Raw genomic sequence first — 27,898 nt, 5'->3', positions numbered from 1 at the left:
TCAGAAACGGAGGTTCACAGGAGGCAGAGTGGAGTATGGGAGGGGGGAGGAGGCAAAGTGATGTATGGGAGGGGGAGGAGCCAACGTGATGTATGGGAGGAGGCAGAGTGGAGTATGGGAGGAGCCAGAGTGATGTATGGGGGGAGGAGGCAGAGTGGTATATGGGAGGGGGAGGAGGCAAAGTGATGTATGGGAGGGGAGGAGCCAGAGTGGCGTATGGGAGGGGGAGGAGCCAGAGTGGTGTATGGGAGGGGAGGAGCCAGAGTGGTGTATGGGAGGGGGAGGAGCCAGAGTGGTGTATGGGTGAGTTATAGTGGTGTATGGGGGGTATTATGAATTTTTAGGGCATATAGGGGGTATAAGGCATATGGATATTAGGCATATCAGGGGGCATAAACATATCTGGGGGTAAAAGGTATATCAGGGGGCTCAGTGGCATATAGGGGGTATAAGACATCGATATTAGGCATATCAGGGGGGGCATAAAACAAATCTGGGGGTAAAAGGTATATCAGGGGGCTCAGTTGCATATCACTGGCATATAAGGCATATCAGGGGCACAGTGGCATATCAGGGGGCACAGTGGAATCTGGCATATAAGAGGTATAAGGCATATATGGGGCAGAGTGGCAAGCTGGGGGTCAGATGTGCATAACTGGGGGCAGTTTGGTAAATAAAAAAATTTAAACAAGGCTTTTTTCTCAGTTTTTATTAAATATGAAAAATAGTTAACATATGAATTAATATTTACTAATAACTTTGTATTAAAACCTAGTTTGAGAAGCACTGTGTTTGGGTTCTTGTAGCTTTTATTATTATGTCAGTAAAATAAGAAGGTGAATAGAGAGAGAGAGGCCATTGCAATAAAGAGATGAAAGTGTAAATTGTACGTTTTTTATTGCAATTTTTCTTCAATTTAAAATAATGTATTTTTTTATCCGATTAATCGATTAATCGAAAAAATAATCGGCCAACTAATCGATTATTAAAATAATCGTTAGTTGCAGCCCTACTTTTCTGTCCCGGACCAGCCCTGGTTGGGATCAGTGGCGTCACTATGGTTGGTGTCACCCGGTGCGATGACACATGGTGTCACCCCCCCTGGACGTGCGTGGTGCCGTAATTTCTCCTCCGCCGTCCAGTGATGATCTGCCAGTGCCAGGTCTGCCTCCTCCGCTCCGGTTGCACCGCCGCTGCCGTGTTATGGTAGGGTGATCCCAGGCGGATTACACTCTCATAGAGTTCCCTGCCTGGTGTGGTGTCGCCCCCTGTGAGGTGTCACCCAGGTGCAGTCTGCACCACCCGCACCTGGGTTGTGACGCCACTGGTTGGGATTGTGGATAACAACAGTACTTACCCAGACTTTGGGATTTTATGACCTCTGTATCATATGTGATCTTTACCTTAGTGATCTTTAGCACCGTTAACCACTTCATGACCAAGCAGTTGCACAGCTTTTATCATTGTTTCATCATGATTCCCCCTTTTCTGTGCTTAGTGTACTAATGTTTTAATGTATAGCTTGCATTTGAAACCATATTCATATACTGTATTAACCTTAAAAATATTTAGTGGGTAAAAAATGAAAAAAATATGCAATTTTGTTATATATATATTATATATATACCGTATTTATCGGCGTATAACACGCACTTTTTTAACTAAAATATGAAGCTGAAACCCTACCTGCGTGTTATACGCCGATAAATCCTAGAGCCAGTGGCGGAACTACCGGGGTCGCAGGGGTCGCAACTGCGACCGGGCCCTGGAGTTCTGCCAGTCAGGGGGGCCCAAGGGGTGCCGAGCGGTTGCTGAAGACGACCGCTCGGCAACTCTCGGGCCCCCCTGACTGACAGAAATCCAGGACTCCTCTGCTGGCGGCGGCCGCCGCCTGCCTCAGCGCTTCAACTCCTGTGTTGGAAGCGTGAGGCGTTTGTCTCGGGTGCCGGCGCTTCACGCTGGGCGCCGTCATATGACGTCAGACGCCGGCTCTCAGCAGTGAAGCGCCGGCACCCGAGACAAACGCCTCACGCTTCCAACACAGGAGTTGAAGGTAAGTGACCGGGGGGGGGGGGGGGGAGATCCTGAGAAGGGGGGTTAGGGAATGAGAGAGGAGATCCTGAGAAGGGGGGTTAGGGAATGAGAGAGGAGATCCTGAGAAGGGGGGTTAGGGAGGAAGAGGGGAGATCCTGAGAAGGGGGGTTAGGGAGGGAGAGGGGAGATCCTGAGAAGGGGGGTTAGGGAGTGTGTGTTTGTGTGTGTCTCTGAGTCTGTTTGTGTCTGTGTCTAAGTGTGTGTCTGAGTGTGAGTGTGTCTTACTGTGGGTGTCTTAGCGTGTGTCTGAGTCTGAGTGTGTCTTACTGCGTGTGTGTCTGAGTGTGAGTGTGACTTACTGTGTGTGTGTGTCTGAGTGTGTCTGTGGTTTCCCAGATAGCAGTGATTCTGATGAAGTTTTTTTTGTTCAGTTTTTTTGTTCAAAGAGGTGCTTTTTCTTTCATATTTGCCTTATAAGTGGTACAAATGTTATAATAAATGTTATAATGTAATAAATATTATTCCAACATTAAGTTCATAGCTTCCAAGTTAAAATTATTTTTTCTTACTCAAATTTCCTTGTTAAAATGGGGGTGCGTGTTATACACCAGTGCGTGTTATACGCCGATAAATACGGTATATATATATTTATATTTTGCATCAGCCCATGTATACTGTAACACAATGCCATTTTATACACTACACATTTTTTAAAAAAATTTGGGATAATGGACAGAAATACCTTGATAAATCGACAGCAAATAAGAGGAGATTGTTAAGTTTATAATTATCTGACCTGCCTTTTCTTCTATATAACGTAAAACCAGTCTTCACGATGGCTTTTTCCGCAACTTACGTTCCTTTATTACACTCATGCCATATCTGCAATAAGTTCATGCCGCATAAAGCAATTCACTGAAATCCAACGCAGTTAAATCACTTGTTTTGCTGGTTGCAACATGGATAACTTTTAAGATCCTTCTCTAGAAATCCATAAACTAAGTGACTTTGTTCCTGGACAAACAGCTACAATGTTTGTGTTTAATTGATAAAAATGTTAATCCGTTCTCCCTCTAGATAAAGTTTGCCATCAGGTATTACTCTTGTTACAAATCCCTGCAATTCTGTATCCATAAATCTGACCACCGTCAGGTTCCCCAAATTGCTTTTCTATTCACATCCGTTAACTTACCGCACGCCAAATTAAAGCTGGAATTTATTTTGTTATGCGGATCTGGTTCGCTCAAGTAAAGAGGCCTTGGGTTTGACAGAGAAGATAGGAGTTTAGCAGTTTTGCTCTTGAAGGACACACTGTTTTCAGATTTTAACCTTCCTCATTAGAGGCTAAAAGCAGGTCAGTGCCACGTAGCAACGACCTCCATTCTGACAGTAGAATGCATCCAGTACATCAACTTCCACTGTTGAAGAGCTTGTTAGTTTTATAGCTGCTGTATTATAGATTACTGTAGAAATGGCAACTTTACAATGAGTCCACAGGGATCATAAAGCTACATTTTGATATAACGAAATGTTTTATCTCTCGCAGCAGGAAAAAAATATTTTTATACATATATATACCGTATTGGCTCGGATATAGGCCGCCCCCGTATATAGGCCGCACCCTAAAAGTTTGGTGCTTTTTTAAAGAAAAAAAACATGCTGTCACTCTGTTTCCCCCCGTGAGATATGCTGCCACTGTCCCCCCCCCGAGATATGCTGCCACTGTCCTCCTCCTCCCCCCCAGAGATATGCTGCCACTCTGCCCCCCCCCCAACTTACCAGAGCAGACTCCCGGGTGTCTTGCGGGTCCGGGGGGGGGACATCTACGCAATACGCGTATACAACTTCAGCGGATGTGCTGGCACTGGAAGTTGTATACGCGTATTGCGTAGATGTCCCTCTTCCGGCCCCGCAAGACACCCGGGAGTCTGCTCTGGTAAGTCTTGGGGGCAGAGGTAAAACACATCGTGCGGACGGTCACTGGCTGCGGCGATGCAGGTAAACAACCTCCGCTGCCGGGACATCTGCACGATGTACTTTAACAATCTCCCTTGCCGGGACTCCCCTCGTCGGAATTCCCGGCAAGGGAGATTGTTAAAGCACATCGTGCAGACGTGTCCGCACGATGCGCTTAGACAACCTCCCGTGCCGGCAAACCCCCCCCCCGTGGAAAGTTGATGGCAGGGGAGGCTGTCTGAGCGTATCGGAGAGTAGGATGCAGGTCCCCTGCACCGCTGCGGGGGATCTGTATCCTAACCCTGCTGCCTGCCCCGAATATAGGCCGCACCCCCACTTTAAAGACTTAAAGTGGGGGGGGGGAGTGCAGCCTATATTCGAGCCAATACGGTATTTTCTTTATACATCGAGTCTCCACGAGCATAAAATATAGCGACATTCTGTAATGTACGGTAGGTTAGCACTGACAAAATAGAAAAATGCAGATATGGAGGCTGCCAGTCAAGTGATGTTTTGGGTGACTTTTCCTGCTCAAATACACTGACCTCATTCTTCAAAATATAAAAGGCAACAGTATTCTTCAATTTCATATCTAGAAGATGCAATGTTTAATAACTGCACTCCATACATTCATTCCACTGGTGCACTTTATTTCAGAGCCAAAACCATTACACATGTATAATATTGGCTCTTAAATCAATATGGGTGACAATAGAATAAAGCCATGGGGTGCATGTTTTGGAGTTGATTATGGCAATGCTAATGAAGACTATTCCTCCATAGACTTTCATTAGTCAGAGTGTCCTGCTTGGTGATTTAAGGCTGAGCAATTCTATTGTCTGGATATTTGTCTAGCTGCCTGAAAACATTATATTTGTAAAAACTAAAATAGTTTAACAAAAAACAAAACAGGACAACATTTTTGAAAACTTATTTTTAATCTGATGCAAGAAAATACAAAATGGTGGGCGTTCCCCTTCACATTCCCAAAAGGGATTACATGTCTGTTTGCCATGTTCCGATTATATGCAGAGCACTTTGGTTCACTGCTCTATTACCAATCAGCTTCCTGTATTCAGGGCTGCTAGACTGACATGGAAAATGCAGTATTTGCTGCTCCTATGGCCCCCAGATATACAGTACCTTGCAAAGTTATTCACCCGCTTGGCATTTTTCCTATTTTGTTGCATTACAACCTGTAATTAACCCCTTCAGTCCCCTATGGACATACCGGTACGTCCAAAAAACGCATCCCAAGAATCCCCTATGGACGTAACGGCACATCCATTCGTTTGACAGCCTGGACTCCCCCTTGAAAGCAGAAGCCAGCATCGCCGGCTTTCTGCTGTCCGATCTCACGTAACAGCTTCCGGCACGAAAATGCCCAATCGGGCATTCCCTTCCGGGTCGCATCACTACTGACGTCACCCAGAAGGTCAGAGGACAGGATATCCCCCTGCAGGGTCTGTCCAGAAAAAAAAAATATATAAAAAAGATAATAAAAAAGAAATAAACCCTTACAACCCTCCTGCGCCCGTTCACAACCCCCAAACCAGTTAAGCCATAAGCATAAAATTTCCACGAATAATGTACACCTTATAGTATGTTCCCTATAAGTGCTGGGAAAGTATTGAAAATACATATAAATTAGGTATTTCTGAAATCAGGCCACCTGGGTTGATAAACTTAGAGGGGATTTTCCATCACTTTACCTAATTTTGTGAGGATTCAGAGGGAAAATATATTAAAAAAAAATTAGGGTTTTATTTCTAATTTTTGCTAGTTTTTACTAAATTTCTCATCCTAAATTTTCAGCTAATCATCTAACTATGGTATCAAAAGAGGCTTCCAAAAGGTAATTGGTTGCACCAGATGTTATTTAGGGGCTTCAAAGAAAAGGGGGTTAGGTTAATACATATGCACACACGACTTTTCCCTTTTTTTATAAATTTGTTTAAAAAAAATAAAAAAAAAAAATTTGCTTATTTCGCTTTACCAATTTGGACTATTTTGTGTATGTCCATTACATGAAATCCAAATAAAAATCCATTTTAATTCAAGGTTGTAATGTAACAAAATAGGGAAAAAAGGCCAAGGGGTGAATACTTTTGCAATGCACTGTATGGTTTCTTATATCAAAATATATTTAGTGATGTAAGAGTAAGTCACTTGTCCCTGGGGTGGCATGGTTTATAGTTAATCATTTAGAAAGACCGGATCTCTTGGTATTGGATGCCAAGGACTTTTTAAAACTCTTAAAAAGCAAAAAATCCCTGGCATACTTTCTGATTAACTGTCAAGCACTGGAAAAGTTACGGATAGTTATGGTTAGCTGTATTTATCCATAAAGTTATACTTCCAAAAACAAACAAAAAAAAAACTAATACTTGCCAGATCTCATCAAGGGACATGCAACATGTATTTGCAGGTAACACAGACCTTGCTTGCCTCCCATGTGCTTAACAAATGAGGCTGGGCAGGAGGAATCAGGATTTAATATAAACTCAGATGAAGAAATTGCTTTACTAATTTTGTCCAGGAAGTTGTGTAAAGTGTGACAGACCATAGAAACATTAAATTTGAATTCTTTATACTTTATTGGCACTGGAAGAACAGAACAAATGTATGTTTGCAACCAAACAAAGGGGATACAAAAAAAACCCACAAATGGTTCAACAGGGAAGCTGCACTGTTAAATCTGAAAACCATGAATGCTGCTCCTATATGATGTTACACTCTGACATAATTTATAGTAATAGACTTAAAAAAAAATATAGGCTGGGAAATAAAACAAGAAAAAAAAGGTCTATAATTGTCACTTAATACTGAAAGTTCTTATAACATTACATTTGTTCTGAAATAACCTCTTTTATAATACAGTATCTTTTTATTATTTCCCCAATGGCAAACTATGCCACTTCATTTATATGTTTACTAGACTGTGCATAGCTATTAAAAAAAAATACATACCGGAATATATAATACTGCTACAAGGAGAAAAGACAGCATAGAACCACAACCACAAAGTTGGAAATCCCCATACAAAAGCTCTCCATTAGGAAAGGACTTAAGTCATCATTATTAAAGAGCAAGGAGCATAGATATGTTCGCAGAGATTGGAAAACAATTACCAGGCTAAGGATTGCGTCCACTTTTGACATTTTGATTTCCTTAATAACTGCCAATAGGAATAAGGCAACAGAAAAAATGAATTACATTAAATATAAATGCCGTTTTACATGCTTGCTTCTTAATCTGCATCCAAATTGTGTTAAATTTTAACACCTTCTCTCAATGGCCCAATTCCTATTTAACATGATGTTCTCATGAAGTAGCAGATTTGTAAATAGTTTGTGTACAAATAGTTAATGTAAAATAGTTTTTATGGCTCTTGCTCATTATGTTTGGAACAGCCTGGACCTAAATGGATAGTGGATGATGATCCCTTTTATTACAGGGAAATAGTTTAAAAAAAATAAATGCCTAGTGATTGTACTGCTTCTAACCCTGACTGCTTAGTGGTGGTTCCAGCCGAGACATTGAAAGGAAGGACACGAGTGTGTGGAATGGACAAGCATATAAACATTTTACATGGATTCAAATTCATCTATACGCTGCTTGGTGTTGCCCTGACGGATCTGGCGAAGGGTCTTGTATTTGTCTCTTCCAGCACGTACGTTCTCTGCATGGAGAAGATCATTTGCTGTCTTCTTGGTCTCATCCCTGGCATTCGCCAACTCAGAGCTTAAAAGCTGGAAAGGTAGAAAGTTGGAATTTAATGAATTGTAGGTATAATGCTACAATCCAACAAGAATTCTAAAAATTTGTGATTTTTTTTTTTTTTTTTAATTTAACAGCAACACATCCTAAATATTTACCTGTAGGTGTTTCTGAACCCTTTCATTCTTCTCAGCTTCCGTGGTGCGATCTTCCTCACTTCGGTCCTTGATTGTGGCATCAGCCATAAGTTCTGCACTGGCTTCTGCACTATTCTCATCTTGTTCATCATCATGTTCATTCTCAGAATGTACGGGCTCCTGAACATGAGGAGTGGCCATTACATGCTTCAGTTCCTCCTTGGTCTTTTCCAGATCGGCTTGCACCATGTGTGCCTGTAACACAAAAGTAAATAAATAGGAGGAAAGATGTCCAATATAGTGCCCACAATACTGAAATTAAAGCATTCTACATAAAATATGGAATTGCGGCTCATGAAACCATCCATTCATCCAATGCTGCTAATAGCTGATAATTGGTAAAAAAAAAAAAAAAAAGAAGAGCGCAGTCTGGTTCCATAATGTGAAGGCCACAGCTGTAATTGCATTCTGGATTCTATATTGTCCGAGTTATCACTGTGCCATACTGCAACACACATTCTGCAATTAATAGGGTGCACTGCTAAAAGGGCTATTGTACCTTTTCTTGCCATTGTTGAGCTTCACTTTCCTTCTTCTTCCTGGCAAGCTCCAGCTCGCTGATGCAAGAAGTTAATTCTGCCAGTTCTGCCGACTGAATACAAAAACAGTAATTATTATTAATCCACAAGGAGAAGACAGAGTACAAATACTTTTCAGTTTAAATATACAGCTATATCCATCCTCACATTGTTCAGAGCAGATCGCCAGAAACCCATCAAAACTAGCTAGTGATTTCAGTAATAATATATATATTATTTTTTTTTGCTATGTCACTACATAATACTAGAGAAAACAGTCCATGCTGGTAGTTGTGCATTTATGGGGGTTGCTTCCACGGGCCGGTAGAGAGGTAAAAGTGCTATGAGGGCAATAGCGCCTTGGCATAAACTCTCATAGCGTAAGTTTGTCTGTAACTAGTCTCCCAGTAGCGGGACCTATTTCAGATACTGCCTCGTGTGCCGCTTGGACAATCCATCCTAAGCAAGAGTAAGAATATGTTTGTTGGACAAGGACACATACCAGCTGTTCTTGATTTTTCATTTGGTCTTGTGACTGCTTTAGCAGGGCTTCTTTGGCCTCCTCTGCAGCCAAGCGCTCCCGGGCCAGTTTCTCTGCCTCCTCCAGCGCTCTCTTCCTTTCTTCCTCCAACTCCAATGCCTTTCGAGTCTGCTCCTCTAATGCTGTTAATTAGAAAAAAAAAGAACATTAAATCATGAAACTGTATTAAACTTCAAAACCTTAACATTGGGTACAATTCACACTACAAAATGTTATTTTAAAGTTTAGATATTCTTCTGTGAATGTTGGAAGTTATACATATATACAAACACATACACCACACAAAAAATCCTAATATACCTCCTCCAGTCACTCAATATGATCTCAGTTGTCATTAGAATGTATCTGTTTAAATGACTGAATGCCAACCATCATAATTAAAAAAAAAAGTTAAAAAAAATAAAAACATTTAATGAAATAAGCCATTTCAAAATACTGAATGTAACAGAATGACCAGTCATACAAGGCCCCAAGCCTGGTTGTCAAACAAAGATAGCACAGGCAGGAACTCCATTGTTTAATTAATCCCATCAATAGGATTGCTGACTGGGGATTAAAGGTTGGGTTGAATACATGTATCTGTTAATTTATGTTAATGCCGTTCTGTGGATATATGAGTCTATGTTTTACATCAATAAACTGTTCATTCCTGCTGTACTCAATTCAAGGTAGTTGTGTCTACTTATTGGGTACACATAGCAGGGTTCCAAGGTGCGCATGCTGGCTGGTGCTGGAAGTGATTCCGGGGACAACAGGAGGATACATGTGGGTGATCTCTGGGAGTTACTACAGCTCTCTTGGTGAACCCGTTACACTGAAATACTTTACATTTTTTTTTTTTTTTTTTTTTTTTAAAAAGAAGTCTTCTGGAACTAGAAGGGGTATAAGATTTCTTTTTTTACTTGTTCCTTCTTTAACCCCTTAACGTCTATTGACAGGTCAGGCACTTCAAAAAAAAAAAAAGAATGGTCAGGTGATGCCCTACGATGTGCCTGGCATGTCATTTCATTAAAAAAAGCTTAGAAAGTGATCTTATTGAAAAATAAACAAACATTGGGTATTTCCAAACACAGGACAAATAGTAGAATCCATTTAGCAGAGTTTTTCCCCCCCATTAGCTTTTTTGGATGAGAAAGAATTTTCAAATAAAAGTGAGAAAAAGTGTTTTTTTTTTTTTTAATAGGAAATCAGATTTTGTTGATCATATTATCTAAAGAAAGCCCTTCTTGTCCTGAAAAAACAATATATAACTTGTGTGGGTAGACTAAATGAGTAAGGAGAAAATTACGTCTAAACACGAGCACCGCAAAAGTGTTAAAACAGCCTCGGGGTTAACATCCACATTATAATTTTCTTGTTGACATATCAAGCCATATTAAAGCTTTGTGTGAAATGCAGCATCTTGAATGAGAGCTTAGGAGGAAATCAACATAACATGTAGCACAGTTACCATTTAATGCTTACACGGCTCCATCTAGTGTCAAATGTAAAAAGTGCAATGAAAATACTACTTTGATTTGTTTTAATGCTTACTGTCTTGAGTAACAATGTTCTTTCTTTGTTATTGTCAGTTACTCAGGTTACTTTATATTTAAATATTATCGTAAAGTCTTTTGTAAAGTGGTCTGGAAAACGGTATCATTAAATGAGCACTCATTTGGTTAATGTACCGTTATGTTAATATAACCATACAGTGCCACACGGCAAAGTACTAACAGCTGGACGTGGGTAAGAGACAACTAGCAGGTTATTGCCTTTGACTAGGTGAAAATGTCTGAAATCATGTTTGTGTAATGCTAGCTATTTACCTTCTTGTGCTTTTCTAGTCTGATCTTCAATCTGCCTCAATCTTTCCATCAGCTCTTCCTTCTCACGCTCAATCTTTTCTTTCTCCTTCTCAGCCAGCTCTCTCTTCTTTTTCTCATTCTCCAGCAAAGCTCTGGGTAGAACATGTACAAAATAGTTTAGAATGGGAGAGTTCAATTCTACCATATATACCGTATAAATAAAATCGAGTCTTCTACAATACAATGAGCTGTATTTATGAAGAGCAGCTATGACACAGTGTGCTATATATGAAACAGATGGGTCGTTCCTTGGTGTTAACCTCACACTTATTACTTTGCTCTTTTTAAACCTGGTCCTAGGCTTTCATCAGTGCATTTGAGACTTGACATACTATGTATTGAATAGCGCTACAGAATTTGATGGCGCTATATAAAACAATAAAAAATAATGTATGGTGGAAGTCTGAAGTGCTGTGTTTTTGTTCACCTCTCCATCTGCTTCTGGTGCTTTTCTTCTCGGGCCTGAGCCTTCATTTGCTGCACTTCAATCGTGTCTGGTTTCCTGCGCCTCATGTATAGTTCGTGATTTCCCATGCACAGGGCCAGAATGCGCTTATTGATCCGTAATCGTGGGGCATAGAACACAAAGTCCTGAGAAAGAAATATCATTTCAAGAGACGTGTGTTAAACAAATGACCATTTGTCCTAACCTGGATCATTGTAATAGCAATTGCAGGTAGATTAATACCGTTTTCCAGCCTTACAAACCATGGCTACATGGACTTTTACTAAACTTTGTGAAAAAAACTCATAACAACTTTCTCTGGTACAATGCTGGCTGGTAAATCAAAGGCACTTAGCTACTTAAAACTGTATAATTCCAGGGGAATTCACCCACAGTTAATGGGGGAGATTTCATTGACTTAGTTATACATTATACAGGATAAACTCAATGCTGCTTGCAGGAGATGCTCACTGAGGTCAGTCCTTTATACCAAAGTCACTAAATCGAAATCCTTAACCAAACATCCCTTACTTGAACATACCCATGAGAAAGCACCCAAAACAAGGTGAACCTTAGCCTTTTTTCGTATAAATAGTACATCTACGTAAACACCTAGAATTCAAAAGGCATTTTTTAATCAATATCCACCTATTTAGCTACTGAAGAATCGGACTGCTGCCCTATGGACTGGAAAAATGTCCATGTTTTTTGCTCAAGGCAGCACACAAATAAGTCATCTTTAAAGGCAAAGTATTTGATAAAGCAGGAGAATACTCACAGGAGCTTTTTTGTCAATTGGTTTAATAACAAATTTCTTGTCATTGAATGAAATATTTCGAATCTCGCTCCATGGGAAGCCAATTTTTGGGGTCAACCTGAGTAATATTAAAAGAGGGAGAGAGTCAATGAAAAAAGTAAGGCATACAAGGCTCAAACATATAGAAGGGAGGAAACAGGTGCTCAACATAAATTAGTGTTTTCAGAAGCCTAAACAATTGTCTTATCCTAGTTAACAATTTAACTTCCCAGCATCTTGTCGGTGGCACTGGTACCAACAATGGAGAAAGCAGCTCTGCATGGCACTTCTACTACACACCATGTGGGGCACAGGGAGACTTTTTATTGACAGAAAGGAAAGGGGTCCTGTTTAGCAGTCTTGTACAAGCATACACTGGATATTCTCTGCCTGACTGGCTACTCATTTTGTACCCACCTACTGATTTAAAAGTTCATTTAAAAAGATTTAAACTACCTTTTTATAAAAAACAGCATCTATTTCAGTGAAATGAGCTGCACCATTACCTGTCATCCCGCTCATAAATATTCAGGCCAAGAGCATCCACTCCAAGCCAAAGCTCAGAGCCCTTCTTGTTCTTAATGCTGAAGTAGTTCACACCATACATCTCCAGGTCCTGAGCGATTTTTAGGTATTCCAGAATTGCATCCTCTCTGTATGATAAAAAAGGACAAAAACGTTATGACAGTTTTCAAACCCATATCCAAAACTTTGGTGTGGTAATACCACAAAACAGCAATAATCTTGTTGAAAATAATGCTTCCATAAATGCAAACTGCAGTCTACGTATTGATGATTGTCACATCACATGTTTGGGGTGGTTTCTATATCCTTGGCACCATGTTATCAAAAACGTTATTGTTCAGGCTGCCCCTCAAACACTAAATGAACTTGGTGACTGCCTGGGGTACAAAGCTGGTAGGTTCTCAGAGTTCAAAAGAAAAGGGGTGCCAGGGGACTCATTGGATCAATTGTTTTTTTGCTAAACCAACACAGTTTCATCGTTTAGAAATAAATACAAATTGTAATTTGTGTCCATAATGAATTAACACATTCAGCATCAACCACGTATGCGATACCCCAAGAGCCAGCTTCAAGCAGAACTATGCAACTAATTTACCTCTTATGCCTGCCACAAAATATATTGTGTGCATTCAATAACTACATTTACTGGCTATTTTTTTTTATTTATTATTTAATTTTTTTCTAAAGATTTATGGAGGTTGTAAATGAAGAATGCCAGTGGAGATAAACTCAATGGGTTAAATGAAGCAATAAAAGTAGTAAAATCAACCAGTTAAAGAATTACAATTCTACTTTACATCTGCGGCAACCAAACAGTATAAGCAATTATTACAATTGGCTGTTTACTTCTACATTTAATTGTGTGCAAACAAACATTTGGAACTGCTGTGCACGCGACATGTTTATTGGAGGCTTCCAGTCTCTAACTTCAAGTCAAACCGACAGAAACAAACGTATCTGAAAGCAACATTTTCCAGGAAAAATCGTGTAATCACCAACACCAAGAGGCAGTGAACTTGTAAATAAATTGTCTTTAAAAGGTATACATCATCCCATTTGTGTGTGTGTTTTTTTTTTTAATCTTAAGCTATTATGAGTGATGTTTCTCAGGACCGATATCAACTTTGCTTCTACTAAATACAGCTAGTATATATTTCCACATATTACCCATGATCCTACAGCGGAGATTGCACTAGACCTCTCTAGGCCAATACAGAGGTTGTAACACACAAGATAAATAAGTCACATTTAGGCAGAAGAATTTGTGGCTAGAACTACAGCTTGGGATAATGTATCGTATTTGCTCGATTATAAGACGACCCCCCAAAATCTGAATATTAATTTAGGAAAAAAAGAAAAAGCCTGAATATAAGATGACCCTATAGGAAAAAAGTTTTACCAGTAAATGTTAATTCATGTAAACTATGTGAACAATTGTTTGTTAACACTCCCTCCCCCAAACTTACCGGTGCTTCTGAGTCCCCGTCGCTTAGTCCGGGCAGCGTACACAACTTACGTAGAGCTCTACACGCTGCCCGGACTAAGCACCGGGGGCTCAGAAGCACCGGTAAGTTGGGGGGGGGGATCCAGGTCCCCTGCATCTGAGTCCCCAGTGCTTAGTCCGGGCAGCGTGTAGAGCTCTATGCGCTGCCCGGACTAAGCACCGGGAACTCAGATGCACCGGTAAGTTCGGGGGGGGGGGGGCATAACACAGGAGGATCCAGGTCCCCTGCATCACTGCGGGGGATCTCGATCTTAGTCTCATAGTCAGACCTATTTGAGGTCTGATTATAAGACGACCCCGACTATAAGACGAGGGGTATTTTTCAGAGCATTTGCTCTGGAAAAAACCTCGTCTTATAATCAACCAAATACGGTATGTATCACAGAATAAGAAACCTGAGTACCTCATCATTGGATGTTCATATGTGAAAATCAAGAAATTACAAAAAACTAGTACCAACTGAGTACCAAAGGTGTTTTAGTACCCTAAATACAGTATTTTGGCCATTTTTACAGATTGGTTTACTCAAGAAGACAGGTCCACATCCATCCCTTACATTTTACCCTATAGTGTACTATCCTTAATTTATAGTGGGACAATAGGATGTCGGGCATTTTTGCACTGTTCTAGCACAATATGGATAGACATCCCTTTGACATTAATGAGCTCACTACATAGTTTATTTTTTATCTTTTACAATTCATGGAAACTTTGTATCTCCCAGTCATCTCGCCTGCACTGATCACACTGATTATAAAGCATGGCTCCATAGCCTTGCACCGTTGACTGCAATGTGTGCGATCAGCCAGCAGGGGGATCAGAGATCCCAGCAGGGTCTAGACATAACCAGCAGGATTGCTCCTACAAAAGATCTTTCAGCTGGTTTCAGCAATGACACCTACTGGAAGGGAATGTCGATCAGGTGGTGGGACAATCCTTATACAATGGTGTACAGGTGCTTGTGTGCTCAATGATCTGTTGACAGGAAGGAAGCAAGCAACGCTGGTGCCTGCTGACAGGGAAATGTCCCTGCCGCTGCAAAAATGGCTGGACCTACCGGTTCATCTTACCTCACCTTTTATGGATTTACTGGTACATCCATAGGGTTGGGAATAAAGTATTAAGTACTCAGAAGCTTAGATGTGATGTAAAGAATGTGATGTAAAGAAGCCAATGAAAGTGAGGAAGTTTACTCATCCATGGGATGTGATGGAAGGACAGATTAAGGTTAAAGTCTTTCCATCAGGAAAAATGGGCATGTTAGGTGGGTCCAATGGAAGTTTTCTGTTTTCACTGCAGTAATTATGTTATACTTGTGCTATTTTTTGTATCTTTGGAACACACTAAATACGTTGTTTATGGTTCTGCAGGACTGTAATGCAGAGGTGTTTAACACAGAATTTAGGATCCATACGGACTCACAGGCATGAAACAGAGAACCCAAAAGTTATATGCCTTAGATTGCTCCTTAATAGTGGCATCTAAGGATTTTTTTCCAGGTCTGTGTTTCCTATATAAATGGTTGTTTGCTATTTGATGTCACATGTAAATCCAGATTGTATACTTCTAGTACATATGGGTTACCTGAGCATTCCTCTGTGTTCTTCATGCCAAACATGGATCCTTTCCTCCCACTGATCCTTGCTGAGTTTGTGCTGCTCCAAAACCCTAGATACAGTGATAGCAAGTGCAGGGTACAAGTTCATGAGATGAGAAAAGAATTGTCAAAGGTCAAACTGCACACACTTATTATGTGTATGTGGATTACCATATCCCCCCCTCCAATACATCCAGGCAAACAATGCTGTTAAATGAACACTAGAAACATCAAACCCTCAACAGAAATAATTAAAAACGTTAAAAATCTTTCAAAATATCGATAGGAAATGTGTTGTGATTTGACACAAAAATAAGCACTGATCGGCTATCACAGAAATGCAAAAACGTAAAAAAGTTTACATCAAAATTTTCAGATCCAGATTGCGTTGCAGTAATATGATAGTATGTGTCCACTCTCACCTCTGTGGAAGCAGCTTGTCCCCTGCCAAGTAGCCAGGTTTTTGCACATCTTTGTTGTAGTCTCCATATTTGGCCTGTACTGCGTAGGAAGCCAACAGTACTGCAGTCTCAGGAGGACAATAGATGTCATCATTGAGGATCCCCTCTTTAACCTGCAGGAAGAACAACCTCTGGGTGATGTCTTGGATCAGTTCTTCTGATACATCTTCTGGGTAGAACTTGGCACGGAATTTGAAAAGGAGTGGGCTGTCTTTTCTGACATCCTGGGCTGTCACCTGAGCAATAGAAACATGAAATAAATTAATAGTTGTAAACATAAGACTGAACATCTAATATTTCTTACTTGAGTGGAGACCAAGGAGATGTATTAATTGCACATGACTAACAGTGCCATAAGAAAATTGCTGCAAACTATATTTATACAAACTACATATTTCTCTTTGTTCAGGGATTTATTCATTAAGGGCTTGAGTAAATCCCTGGATTATGATATTGAAACTTCCCAGGGCCCTTAACCTTGGAACCAACTATTTAATGAAAAATGAATTGCAAGCTTCAGCTAATGGCTTAATTTGTGGCAAAGCTGTACACAGCCCACACTGAAGTCAAAGGAGACCCAATCCTGAAGCCGAGCGGTGAATTTACCAAGCTGGTCATAGCTAATAATTCACAACAAAGCATTGTTTAAACAAAAAAAAAACAATGCAAGATGTGCTACATTCTCACCTGGCGATAGAAAAAATTCTATTTTCAGGTTTGCTGCTTTCAAAAAAGCATACAACTTTGTTTTGTTCATTAAATAACATGGACTAATTTCAAAGAGGAAGCAGGTTGAGGCTTCAGAGTAGCAAGTCCGGGTATGTTAGTGAAAAAGTCTAGGTGCGTGTTTAGATTTTTCCACCTATCCGCAGGCAACAGATTTTTATGGTATTTTGTTTGAAAAAGTGAGGATCGGGTTTGTTCAGCGGATGTGTAGATACAATCAGCAGGGCACTGGGAAGCAGAGGGGACTTAAACATACAACAAGAAAAGGTAAATCCATGAATGAGGGCGAATTACCTTTTTGTTGAGTTTTAGCCATGTGGAGAAACCCTTTGTGTCTTGGTACTGCAGCCCAAAGAACCACACTTCTCTAAGGCCAATGGTTTTCACAACCTGCGAGAGAAGAAATAAAATCATCAATATGCATAGCAGAGATATAATGGTCATAAGAAGCAAAACTAAACCTGTGATTACAGTTTAAAGTCTGGACTGAGCTCCCACTGATTTCAAGGCGTTTGCTACAGTGCATGTGCAAGAGTGTACCCAAGTATGCTTTCAGGCCAGACAGCCAGGGGAGGAGGATAACTAAACAAGTAAAGAATGCAGCCCTAATCAAATGTACTGCGATAGGTGGGCAGCATAAGATCACACCGGGGAAAACATTCTGCACTTGACTGGGGTCAGTTTCTACAATACCTACTTCCCACTCTGGTTCATCTTCCTTCCAACCTACTTGCTGTCCCCTAGCGCCTACTCCCCACCCACCAAATCAATGTGGGCCTTATGATTTATGGTTTTATATAGCACCATTATATTCTGCAGCACTATACAATGGGTAAACAGGCCATAAGCAGTGCATAGCATAAATATTTGAAGCAAGAAGGAGGGCTCTGCTCAAGTGAGTTTACAATCGACCCTCCTATAGCAACAGCCCCAGACAAGCCTGGAAGGTTCACACCCAGAACCCGGGGCAAATGTATATGTAGGAAGATGTGGTTTAAAATGGGGCAGTTAGCAAACAAAAGTTCAGTCACAATCCTGATCACCCAAAGTCCTAACTCGATACCTCCTAACATTCCTGACAGCCAACGTGGGATATTTCTGTTTTAGGGGCTGTGGTTTCTTGTGAAACTTTATGAACTATTGATAGCCATTTATTTACTTAGTAAGGTAGTTAGAAACAACTATGCTCTCCAACAAAACAGGGACATCAGTGGAGGAAAGAGGGACTAGTGCCCCAAAGAGACAGTTCCTTACTAAAGAGACAGTTCCTTAATAAACAGGGATACTTCGTAGCCATTGTGCCTTAATACAACTTTCGCTTAGACACTGCTGCAGCAGTTTATGTTTTGTTTATTCTTTTTACTGTATGTAATGCACATCGAGAAGCTGCAATTGTGACAACTTTCCCGCACACCTAGTTCACGGTGTGTGTTCTGCCCTTCACAGGGCACTTGCCATATGTACAGGGAATGGAAGGCGCAGTTAAGATTATAAATGGAGGAGAGGAGGCGTCTGTCATTGCATTATCAGCGAAACCTTAAGTGTTACGGCCACTCAACACCCCCTGGCACAGACCAGCTCTCCCCTATCAATCATTCTGCATTCTCATGAGAAAGCCTTACCCAGTCATCAGGCTGTAGAGTCTGTTAGCAACAAAAGATAACAGCAGGGACCAGCTGCTAAACACCAGCTAATGCAATGATGTCAGTGTGATTTTATTAACCACTACAGTAGGTCTAATTCTTTGCTGCGGTAACCCTTGCAATGTTTCTTCTACCTGTGTGACTCTAATCTCACTGTCTCTGGTCATTGTATTCAGTTCAGTTTATTTATTTTAATATCTTTTAGTTGTTGTTACAGTCCAGATCAGCACTCACTATTGTATTTATAACACAATAAGTATTAATGGCAACACAATGCACATAGCACAGGAAGAGCGTTAGCTTCCTGCTTTGGGTGATGGTCCGATGATATCTCCACTGACAAACCTTGGGTGATAGGGGAAGTGTGTGTGTGAAACGTCTTGGCTGTGCACGTGGTGGCTATGGTATCAGTGCTGGAAGGGAAGGAGTGAGACAAAGGCATTGCCTCCACCAAAGAACATTTGATTTCAGACATGGGGGGAGAAAAAAAAAAAAAAAAAAAAGTCGAGTAACAATACAGTGTGACAATCTTATAAAGTGGATAATCTTATAAAGTAAAAAAAAAGTCCCAAGAAAAGAGACACAGAATCTAAATCACCAACAGCTGTGCAAGACTCTAAACATTTGTTGATGATGCATCTATGAGGGAAAACAAAATATCCGCAAATGCAAAAAAGTTACGGTATAAATGCTTATTTTCTAGAATTTGTTGTGTCATTTTGTGGAGAGGGTTAAAGTATTATTTAAAAATAAAAAAAAGTTATTTTTAAGTAAATAGCCTTAATCCTTTGCCGCTTCTTTCATCTAACAGAAGACCAACAAACAGCAATGCATTTTTTTAATTTGTAGGCGTTCCTTCTATAGAACAAAATAATCTGCCTTGGAGGCATCTTATGGTAATAGCTCAACTAGTGGACACGTCAGAAAGCCGTTTAGGTCATGATCGTTATTTACAATGACTCACAAGTCTGCGTTTAACAAAAACACAAATGCACTAAACAAAAACATTACCCAGCAATATCTGCGTTAACATATCCTGGCCTTTTCCATATGTCTATAAAGATGCCATTTTTCAATCCCCTCTGGGCTTGTACCGCTAAAGTAAGCCCCGGACCTTTTCAAGTGTCTAGATTTAGGGAAACACAGGGGTCTGTAATCTTTGGTATTACTACCAATATCATGTATCTACAGGTCTCTGCCGTCCTACAGAATAATTTAACATGAAAAAACATATATAAGCAAATATTTAATAAAAATTATGGCTCAAAAAGGTGTATGATCTCATCCAATTAAACAGGAAGGAGGAAGAAGCCTGCAAAACTATCAATCCTTGCCTGCCACTCATCCAGCAGTCTGGATCCCTGTTAAGCAAACAGTTAATGAGTCCCATTCTTCATTGTCACTGACAGCAGACAACAGCCAACAGCCATTTCCCCTTCCATGGAGTTCGCTGGCTGGAGCTGTGGAGCCGAGAGGTTCATACTAAGTCTGTTCGAGTAACAGCTGCTTCCAATATTGGAGCCCATGGCTACCGATCCCAGCATTTCTGCTTCTGTTTGCTTTCAGCAACATCAGACTCTGGATATGAAACTACTGTCAGTATCCAATTGGTTGACAGTATAATATATATTTTATGTGTGTATAATATAGTATCTCACAAAACAGAAACAAACAAGGCAAAACAAGTCCATGCAAGATATGCACTTCTTTCATGAACTGAAGTTACATGAACTACATTTACGGGGCTGGAACGATTTAACATCATAAGTGTGCCAGCCCTAGGATACTCTAAGCAAATTGCCTCCTCCACACCTTTACTTTGCTGCACAGGAGAGAAACCCTTGGCAGCTTTCTAGGTCACCTATATGGTGGTAAAGGTCATACTCTTTCAAAATGGCCTATTCACTAAAGGGAGAGTAGACAAGAAAGTAGTAGTTCTAATACCTCACGATTCATTATGGAGGACAAACAATGCAAATATCTGTGAGGACTGAGCTGGCTTGCGTAACGAGTGAGAAGACTTTAAAGAAATCTTATTGATTTAACTATACAGACCAGGACGAGGGCCAAGCTCTATGTACAGCAGAAGCTCACAGTGGTTTGACCTCCATGATGACTAGTGAAATCAGTTAGCTGAAAGCACAACTCTCCACAAACTCCAGACCACCATCCTTCAGAGAGTAGACCCGCAAAGTAGAATAGTCAGAACTGCAATAAAAGCTTGATCATGTCCAGCATTGATAACGATGATTTTAATAATCCACCCATCTCATTACTGTGAGAAAGGAATACTTCCCGTTCCCAAAATGCTCTATTTTAACAGACCTAATATGTACCTCTACAAAAAGAAACCTTAAGTATAAAAACAGCTTACTTCTAGTTATTTCCATGATTACATGAGAACAGAGATGCAATTTAAAGAGTAATGTAGCCCCAAAATGGCAACTCATGACATCCCTTCTACTCTTCCTCTGTAAGACACAACGTTCTTTTCTAGAATATATCTTGGGTATGAGTTTTCTACAGCCCTAAAAGTCACTACAATGGGGGTAGAAACAGCAGGGAAAAAACCCTTTGGAAGTAATATTATATATATATATATATATATATATTATATATATATATATATATATATATATATATATATATATATATATATATATATATATATATATTAAGCTTATTCTAACATCTAAACAAATAGCTTTCATCAGCCATACCCCCCAAAGCATCCCATTTAAAATTTTGTGAACTATGGAATTAAATGGATGATTAGGACTGTAACCGTTTGTCTGTAACATTGAAAACCTATGTTAAGTGATACATGACTGGACTGAAGACATGTGACATTAGGATGCTAGGATTTCAAAATATGTCAGCCCAATGGGACTCTGGGTACTCGCCTGGTCAAAGAGCTGTTTTCCTGTGGTGTTGGGCTGGATGGCAAACTCCAGCTCAGCATCCATCGTGGTCACACGTACGCTGATCTAAGGAAAGAGAAAAGTGGTATTAACACAATTGCTATCATTACATTGTCTGTTCAGGAGTGCCATTTTAAAATACAACAATAAATGGGGGGTTATTTTAACAAAAATACAATCTTGTATTTCTCAAAATGCTCTAAATAGTTAAAAAGAAATTCTGAGGTAAACGCAGGAACAACATTAATGCAGCAATTCTAAATGGAAACAGGGGGTGAAGGGTGGTTTTTGTTCCTGGTGCTTATTTTTCATTCTGGATTGGGTGTGGTATAACTCATTGCTGCAAGAACGCTAGGCTCATTTTGCATTAACTTGCAGCCAAACAAGTTTCCATTGATGTGCCATAAAAGAACAGTACACGTATACAGCTGTATAAAAACAATACTTTCCATCTTGTGGCAGACCTAAAAAAAAAATTAGTTTCATGACCAGCGCTGGCAGGCCAAGCTTTCTCAGCTCTGGACCAGGCGGACAGCCCTTTCCCCATTCTCTCAGATGGGTCAGGGGGCACAGGAATTCTGTTGAAAACTCACTCGGCTGCATTTAAAATACAAAAGGGTTTTCCTACAGTACAACAGTGTGTATTCATGTTGTAAACAGGTTTAAAACTAGGGCTGCAACTAACGATTATTTTAATAATCGATTAATCGGCCGATTATTTTTTCGATTAATCGATTAATCGGATAAAAAAAAACAATATGCAAATTTTTCGTTTATTTAAAAGAATTTAATGAACTGGATGTTAAAAAACAACTTAAAATTTACATTAACATTCTTATTTTGTTATGATGTAATAAAAAACAATATTTTCAAAGTACAAGAACCCAAACACAATATTTATGAAACAAAATAACCCCAAACATTCTGAAAAGAGGTGGACTATTACTGTTCAAGAAACTTTGCCCCAGCACTTTGCACTTTGCACCCAGCACTTTGCACCCAGCACTTTGCACCCAGCACTTTGCCCCAGCCCTGGCACTTTGCATCCAGCACTTTGCACCAGCACTTTGCACTTTGCACCCAGCCCTGGCACTTTGCACCCAGCACTTTGCACCCAGCCCTGGCACTTTGCACCCAGCACTGGCACTTTGCACCCAGCACTTTGCACTGTGCCCCTGCACCCAGTCTCTAACTCTGCCCTGCACCCAGCCCTGCCCCCACATTCTGCCCTGCCCCCACACTCACACTCTGCCCTGCACCCACTCTGCCCTGCACCCACACTCACACCCTGCCCTGCATCCCCACCCCCACTCTGCCCTGCACCCAGTCTCCCACTCTGCTCTGCACCCACACTCACACCCTGCATCCCCACCCCCACTCTGCCCTGCACCCAGTCTCCTGCCCTGCACCCCCCACCCCCACTCTGCCCTGCACCCCCACCCCCACTCTGCCCTGCACCCCCACCCCCACTCTGCCCTGCACCCCCACCCCCACTCTGCCCTGCACCCACACTCACGAACCGCTCTGTGCGAATGGAGCCACTCGCACAGAGCGAACCGCTCTGTGCGAATGGAGCCACTCGCACAGAGCGAACCGCTCTGTGCGAATGGAGCCACTCGCACAGAGCGAACCGCTCTGTGCGAATGGAGCCACTCGCACAGAGCGAACCGCTCTGTGCGAATGGAGCCACTCGCACAGAGCGAACCGCTCTGTGCGAGTGGAGCCACTCGCACAGAGCGAACCGCTCTGTGCGAGTGGCTCCATTCGCACAGAGCGATTCGCTCTGTGCGAGTGGCTCTGTGCGATCCGTGCACATAGACATGAAGAATACTTACCTCCGGAACGCGTCACATCCGTCACGTAGCTAAAAGAAGGCGGAGACTGCAGAGCGTGTAGCAGAAGCGGGGAACGCTCGCGGAGGTAAGTAAAAGGAGCCGAGTGCTCCAACAACGAATTGATCACTCGATTAATCGATAACGGAAATCGTTATCGATGATTTCCGTTATCGATTATTATCGATTTTATCGATTCGTTGTTTCAGCTCTATTTAAAACTATTTGATAAGTGTTCTGAGGCATGTTTCTAACCCCTTAGGTAACACAGCTCAGCTTCTTCCCCCTCCACCTGCAAACGATGTCAGCCCTGAGCCTGGTACAGCTATCAGCAGAGAACATTCCTAAAACCTCTTCTCCGATACCCACAACAGGCTGCTGCGCCAGACACAATGTAACGCTCTTAGGAATTTTAACTCTTAAGCTTGCCGGCTTTATCCTCCCAGCATTCCTGTACTTTTAATCAAACTAGAACGACAAAAATTCTGAACGGCATAGTCCCAATGTGGGGAGCGTATCGTTGCCCACACTACTGACAATATTTCACCTGTACATTTATACACATTTTGCGACACTAACCCTCTAGATTGTAAGCTCGCGAGCAGGGCTCTCTCCACCGAAAGTATTGGTTTGTCTTAGTCTGTCAATTCTTGTCTTGTCATATCCTTTGAATTTATGTATTGTATTAAGCGCTGCGTAAACTGTTGGCGCTATATAAATAAAAGATTATAATAATACTAACCACAGGCCATAAAGTTAAGTCACCTCTCCATATATGACATATGGGACAATGTAAAAGTAAGAGTGTATATAAAATATTCTAGCAGCTTTATTTGGAACCCGAGCACTTATAAATCGGTTTTAAGTTAGATGCTGCCATTTTTAATACAGATTAAAACCAGTGATATTCTCCTTCCAAAAAAGCCCATATACATCACTTTCCTGGACAGGGACTACCCAACACTGTACAATGCCACAAACCTGACCAACATCTTCTGGAAAGCCAACCAACACTTCTCCAAAGTAGAGTGTAGACTCAACATGATTTCAACAAACTTAATTTATTGTTGTTGCCCAACCTTGCTGGTGCTATAAAAAAAGTTTAAATTCATGTAAGAAGGTCAGAGTGCAGGAGTCTTTCACTCCAAAACGCTGGGCACACATCTGTACACCCACCGGAGACTGGCACCGGACGCAACTCTTAGTTACCCCAAGGGCCCTTATGTGCCGGTTAAAGCTTGTGACATGCCATACTTCATACAGCATTACCACATATTTTTAGGTCTAACAGAGGATTTCTTAAAGAAAAAATACTAAAGCATATAACCCACATTTAACATAAATACATTAGTCTTACTTACAGACATTGGGTTTTGATTTCAGGTAGCGAGCAGCAGTATAGAAAGCACACGTCGCTGTCTGGACGCCTTTTTCTGTGTCAGAGCACAAGCTACAGGTCACATGAAAGTGCTTGCAATTTTTCAAAGGATTACATTTAATTAAACCAAGACCCCTCCTCCACAGGGTATAATAAAGGGAAAGAGCCTTTTCGTGGCTCAGTGTAATAACTGGAAAGGATAGTAACAAGCAGTCCGGGATCTAGCCAGCCGTCTTCTGACTGGACGATCACATCAACAAGCCAATCAGAATTCAGCTTTGATTTCAAAAACAGTATCGTCTGTGCTTCACTTTCACTCTTAATACACACTTTCTCAAAATGAAGAGCTTCTTGCAATGAAGAATTTTAGGGGCAGCACTTAATCGTATACTTTCCATTATGAACTTCACCGAGCCCGACTCACCTGCTGTATATAGAACGTTCTTGTGCGTGTCCTTTTGGACATGCATGAGAACCCAAACACAGAAGATGGAGGAATTTTGGCTGCCTTAAAGCCAGCTCTCATCCCCCTCCTCCTGAAAAGCTGCTCAAGCATATCTGCTGGTGACACTTCTGACATTAAGGTCATGGTACAGAGAACCAATTTGTCAGCAAAGCTGGCAAATTCAGTGCCGTTCTCCCATTTGTCAGGGCAATCTGCATTATATTGCTGTAAAAGACATTCACAAGGGTGAAGACTTCAGTTAAGCAAGGAAAATATAAACAGCAAGTTTCTACCATATACCTTAATGCGAAATCAGCGATATTTTAAGTGTAGCTCAAGATCAGACAAAATATTTTATGTGCAATACCAACCCCAAGGGTGCAGAAATGCATGTTGCAACCAGTTGATGCTAAAAACACAACCTTGTGTCTTCTTGTCCTTGTATAAGAGTAGGTACAAACACTGCCCCATCTAACACACAGCCACAGGGGGCTACAGAGTTTTCGTATTCTCATGTAATCAAGTACGGACTATATATTACATATATGATTTGTTCCATTTTCATTGCACGTTTGGACAGGATCTATACTCTTGGCCTGTGCCAACTCTAATTTGGCACAGAATTTTTCTGCAGCTTTTTGCTACACTTGCTGATAATCCTATAAATGAAGATACAAGCAATGCTTCTCATGGATCTATCTAGAAAGTTCTAGAAAAGAAGGGGAGTCCCTGGGGGGGGGAGTATACTCAATCTAAGTTCCAGAAGAAGCAAAACAAAAAAAAATGATATGGTTGTCAATAGCCCACATTTACTGGGACAAATCCAATCAATATCTGTGGATAGAACCTTCCATCACCTTGTATTACAACACATAGTGGAGAATGACATCATCATGACTACTGGGGATGGCCTACGAGGAATTATTTCTTAACTCACATTATGTGTTTGGTATGCAGTTGTAAATTAAATCTTTCATATAAGATAAAATGCGGAAACGGCAAAACAAAGGTTGCCTATTGACCTTGATGTGTAAGCCTCAGATTAGGGCTGCCACAGGAAGTGAGCCACATCCTTCTAGAGCAGGCCTCGCCGTCACTGCAGTACACAGAGGTGGGGGGTGACAGGAAGAGGTGGGAGGCCACGGCGCACAATGTCAGCTTATTACTCGTTTAACATTAGCTAAGTGATGATTAACAGACAAATCTCCTCACTTGGCGAAGCTTTCAGTTATTTGTTAAACAAGATGGACCCCTCAGTTAAAGGGTCAGCAATGCCCTATTATGCATATCAACACAATTCCATTCCCCAGCACCTCTGTCCACTTACAAGTTTGAGACCTTAAAAATTAAATAGATAATCACTCATTATGCTAACTATACCGTACTACAACCACACCGCTAGTGGGGTTTCTGGTGTTCTCCTGCCCTCCCACCGCTAAGTTTAAAAAAAGAGGAACACTGGGAGAAGCTTTAAAATAGGCATATGCAAGCCGTGAGACTCAACTAAGACATGAAGAAAAGCTTTGACTTTTGAATTGAAATCAAGTGTGATTTGCTTATTAGTGCTTCTATCTACAAGATGGCCGGTAATGAAATCATGGTCAGTAACCAAAATTTAGCTCCCCTTCCACTAACAAAAAAACCCTGCAGTACCATTAGAAGTTAAACAAGCAGATTTAATATCACCTCAAAAATGCACGTCTGTACAGGACGCGTTCATCAGCCAGCAGAATCAGAGCCTCCGGCAAAATATGCAAACCCGCCTAATAGCTGGAGTTATTTTTATTTTCTAAAAGGAGAGTTTTGCTGTAAATTACACAATTTCAGCTCCTTGATGTCACAAAACGTTGTAAAGATCTATCCCCAGTGAACTTCATAGACAGGCAAAGCTGGTCGCCCTGTATAGTTGTTGCCAACCTAGACCTTCCTGTACATAGAATTGGACAGCAGATAAAAACCCGTTCAGCCCATCTTATCTGCACACTTTTCCTGCTTTAAAGAATCAGTCTTTGTTCTCTTTGTAGATTCAGGATTGTCATATCCATCCCCCCCCCCAAGGTTGAAATTCTCTCAATGTATGAATCTCTGCCACTTATGCTTGGAAGTGGTTCCACTTACCTACCACCCTCTCGATAAAAGTAAAACTTCCCTACACCACAAACCTCTAGTTTTAGAGGACGACCTCTTGTTCTAACACTTCACATGCTTTTTCCCTCCTTTAATTTGTTAAAACTCTGTGTGCTGTCACATTTAATGCATGCATAGATAAAAATTATAAATATAATTAACATCATGCATAAAATATTATTTACATTATATTGTATAATCAGTTGGACAAGTAAAGTCTTCAGGCCTTAAAGTATCAGCTCACACAAAACGGAGCCAGGTACAGGGCCATTTGTTTTAAAATAGTTTGGAATGTCCAGTTCTTTACAGTTAGAAGTTTGGAGACCAACAAATCCTGAGAGCTATGGCCAGAATAAAAAGTTGACTTATAGTGAATACAGTGAAGGAAAAAATTTGATCCCCTGCCGATTTTGTACATTTGCCCACTGACAAAGACGTGATCAGTCTATAATTTTAATGGTAGGTTTATTTGAACAGTGAGAGACAGAATAACAAAAAATACTCAATTTGACCCCTTGGCAAAACATGATTTAGCCTTTGTTGACAAAACCCTTGTCGGCAATCACAGAGGTCAGACGTTTCTCGTAGTTGGCCACCAGGTTTGCACACATCTCAGGAGGGATTTTGACCCACTCCTCTTTGCAGATCCTCTCCAAGTCATTAAGGTTTTAAGTCAGACGTTGGC

At 40.9% G+C, this 27,898-nt stretch overlaps 1 protein-coding gene across 2 annotated transcripts in view; it reads right to left on the bottom strand.

Annotated features, from left to right (window-relative positions):
• Positions 1 to 7,334: 7,334 nt before the first annotated feature.
• The window catches only part of MSN (moesin), a 39,487-nt gene continuing 18,923 nt past the window's right edge, over positions 7,335 to 27,898 (bottom strand). Inside the window, exons 2-13 of one of the 2 annotated variants that reach the window (XM_053472999.1) lie at positions 21,414 to 21,497; positions 17,162 to 17,257; positions 16,103 to 16,377; positions 15,668 to 15,751; positions 12,561 to 12,707; positions 12,037 to 12,133; positions 11,241 to 11,404; positions 10,775 to 10,905; positions 8,928 to 9,088; positions 8,407 to 8,499; positions 7,869 to 8,102; positions 7,335 to 7,742 (exon numbers count right to left, since the gene is read on the bottom strand). In XM_053472999.1, coding sequence (XP_053328974.1) covers positions 7,578 to 7,742; positions 7,869 to 8,102; positions 8,407 to 8,499; positions 8,928 to 9,088; positions 10,775 to 10,905; positions 11,241 to 11,404; positions 12,037 to 12,133; positions 12,561 to 12,707; positions 15,668 to 15,751; positions 16,103 to 16,377; positions 17,162 to 17,257; positions 21,414 to 21,497 — 1,731 coding nt within the window. In that variant the 3' untranslated portion in view covers positions 7,335 to 7,577. Of the gene's footprint in view, positions 7,743 to 7,868; positions 8,103 to 8,406; positions 8,500 to 8,927; positions 9,089 to 10,774; positions 10,906 to 11,240; positions 11,405 to 12,036; positions 12,134 to 12,560; positions 12,708 to 15,667; positions 15,752 to 16,102; positions 16,378 to 17,161; positions 17,258 to 21,413; positions 21,498 to 27,898 lie in introns of those variants that run through there. The other variant, XM_053473000.1, reaches the window with a different exon arrangement.

The sequence above is a fragment of the Spea bombifrons genome, chromosome 8, assembly GCF_027358695.1.
Source record: "Spea bombifrons isolate aSpeBom1 chromosome 8, aSpeBom1.2.pri, whole genome shotgun sequence".
In the NCBI taxonomy this organism is placed as follows: Eukaryota; Metazoa; Chordata; class Amphibia; order Anura; family Pelobatidae; genus Spea; species Spea bombifrons.
This window is presented reverse-complemented; position numbering and strand designations above follow the sequence as displayed.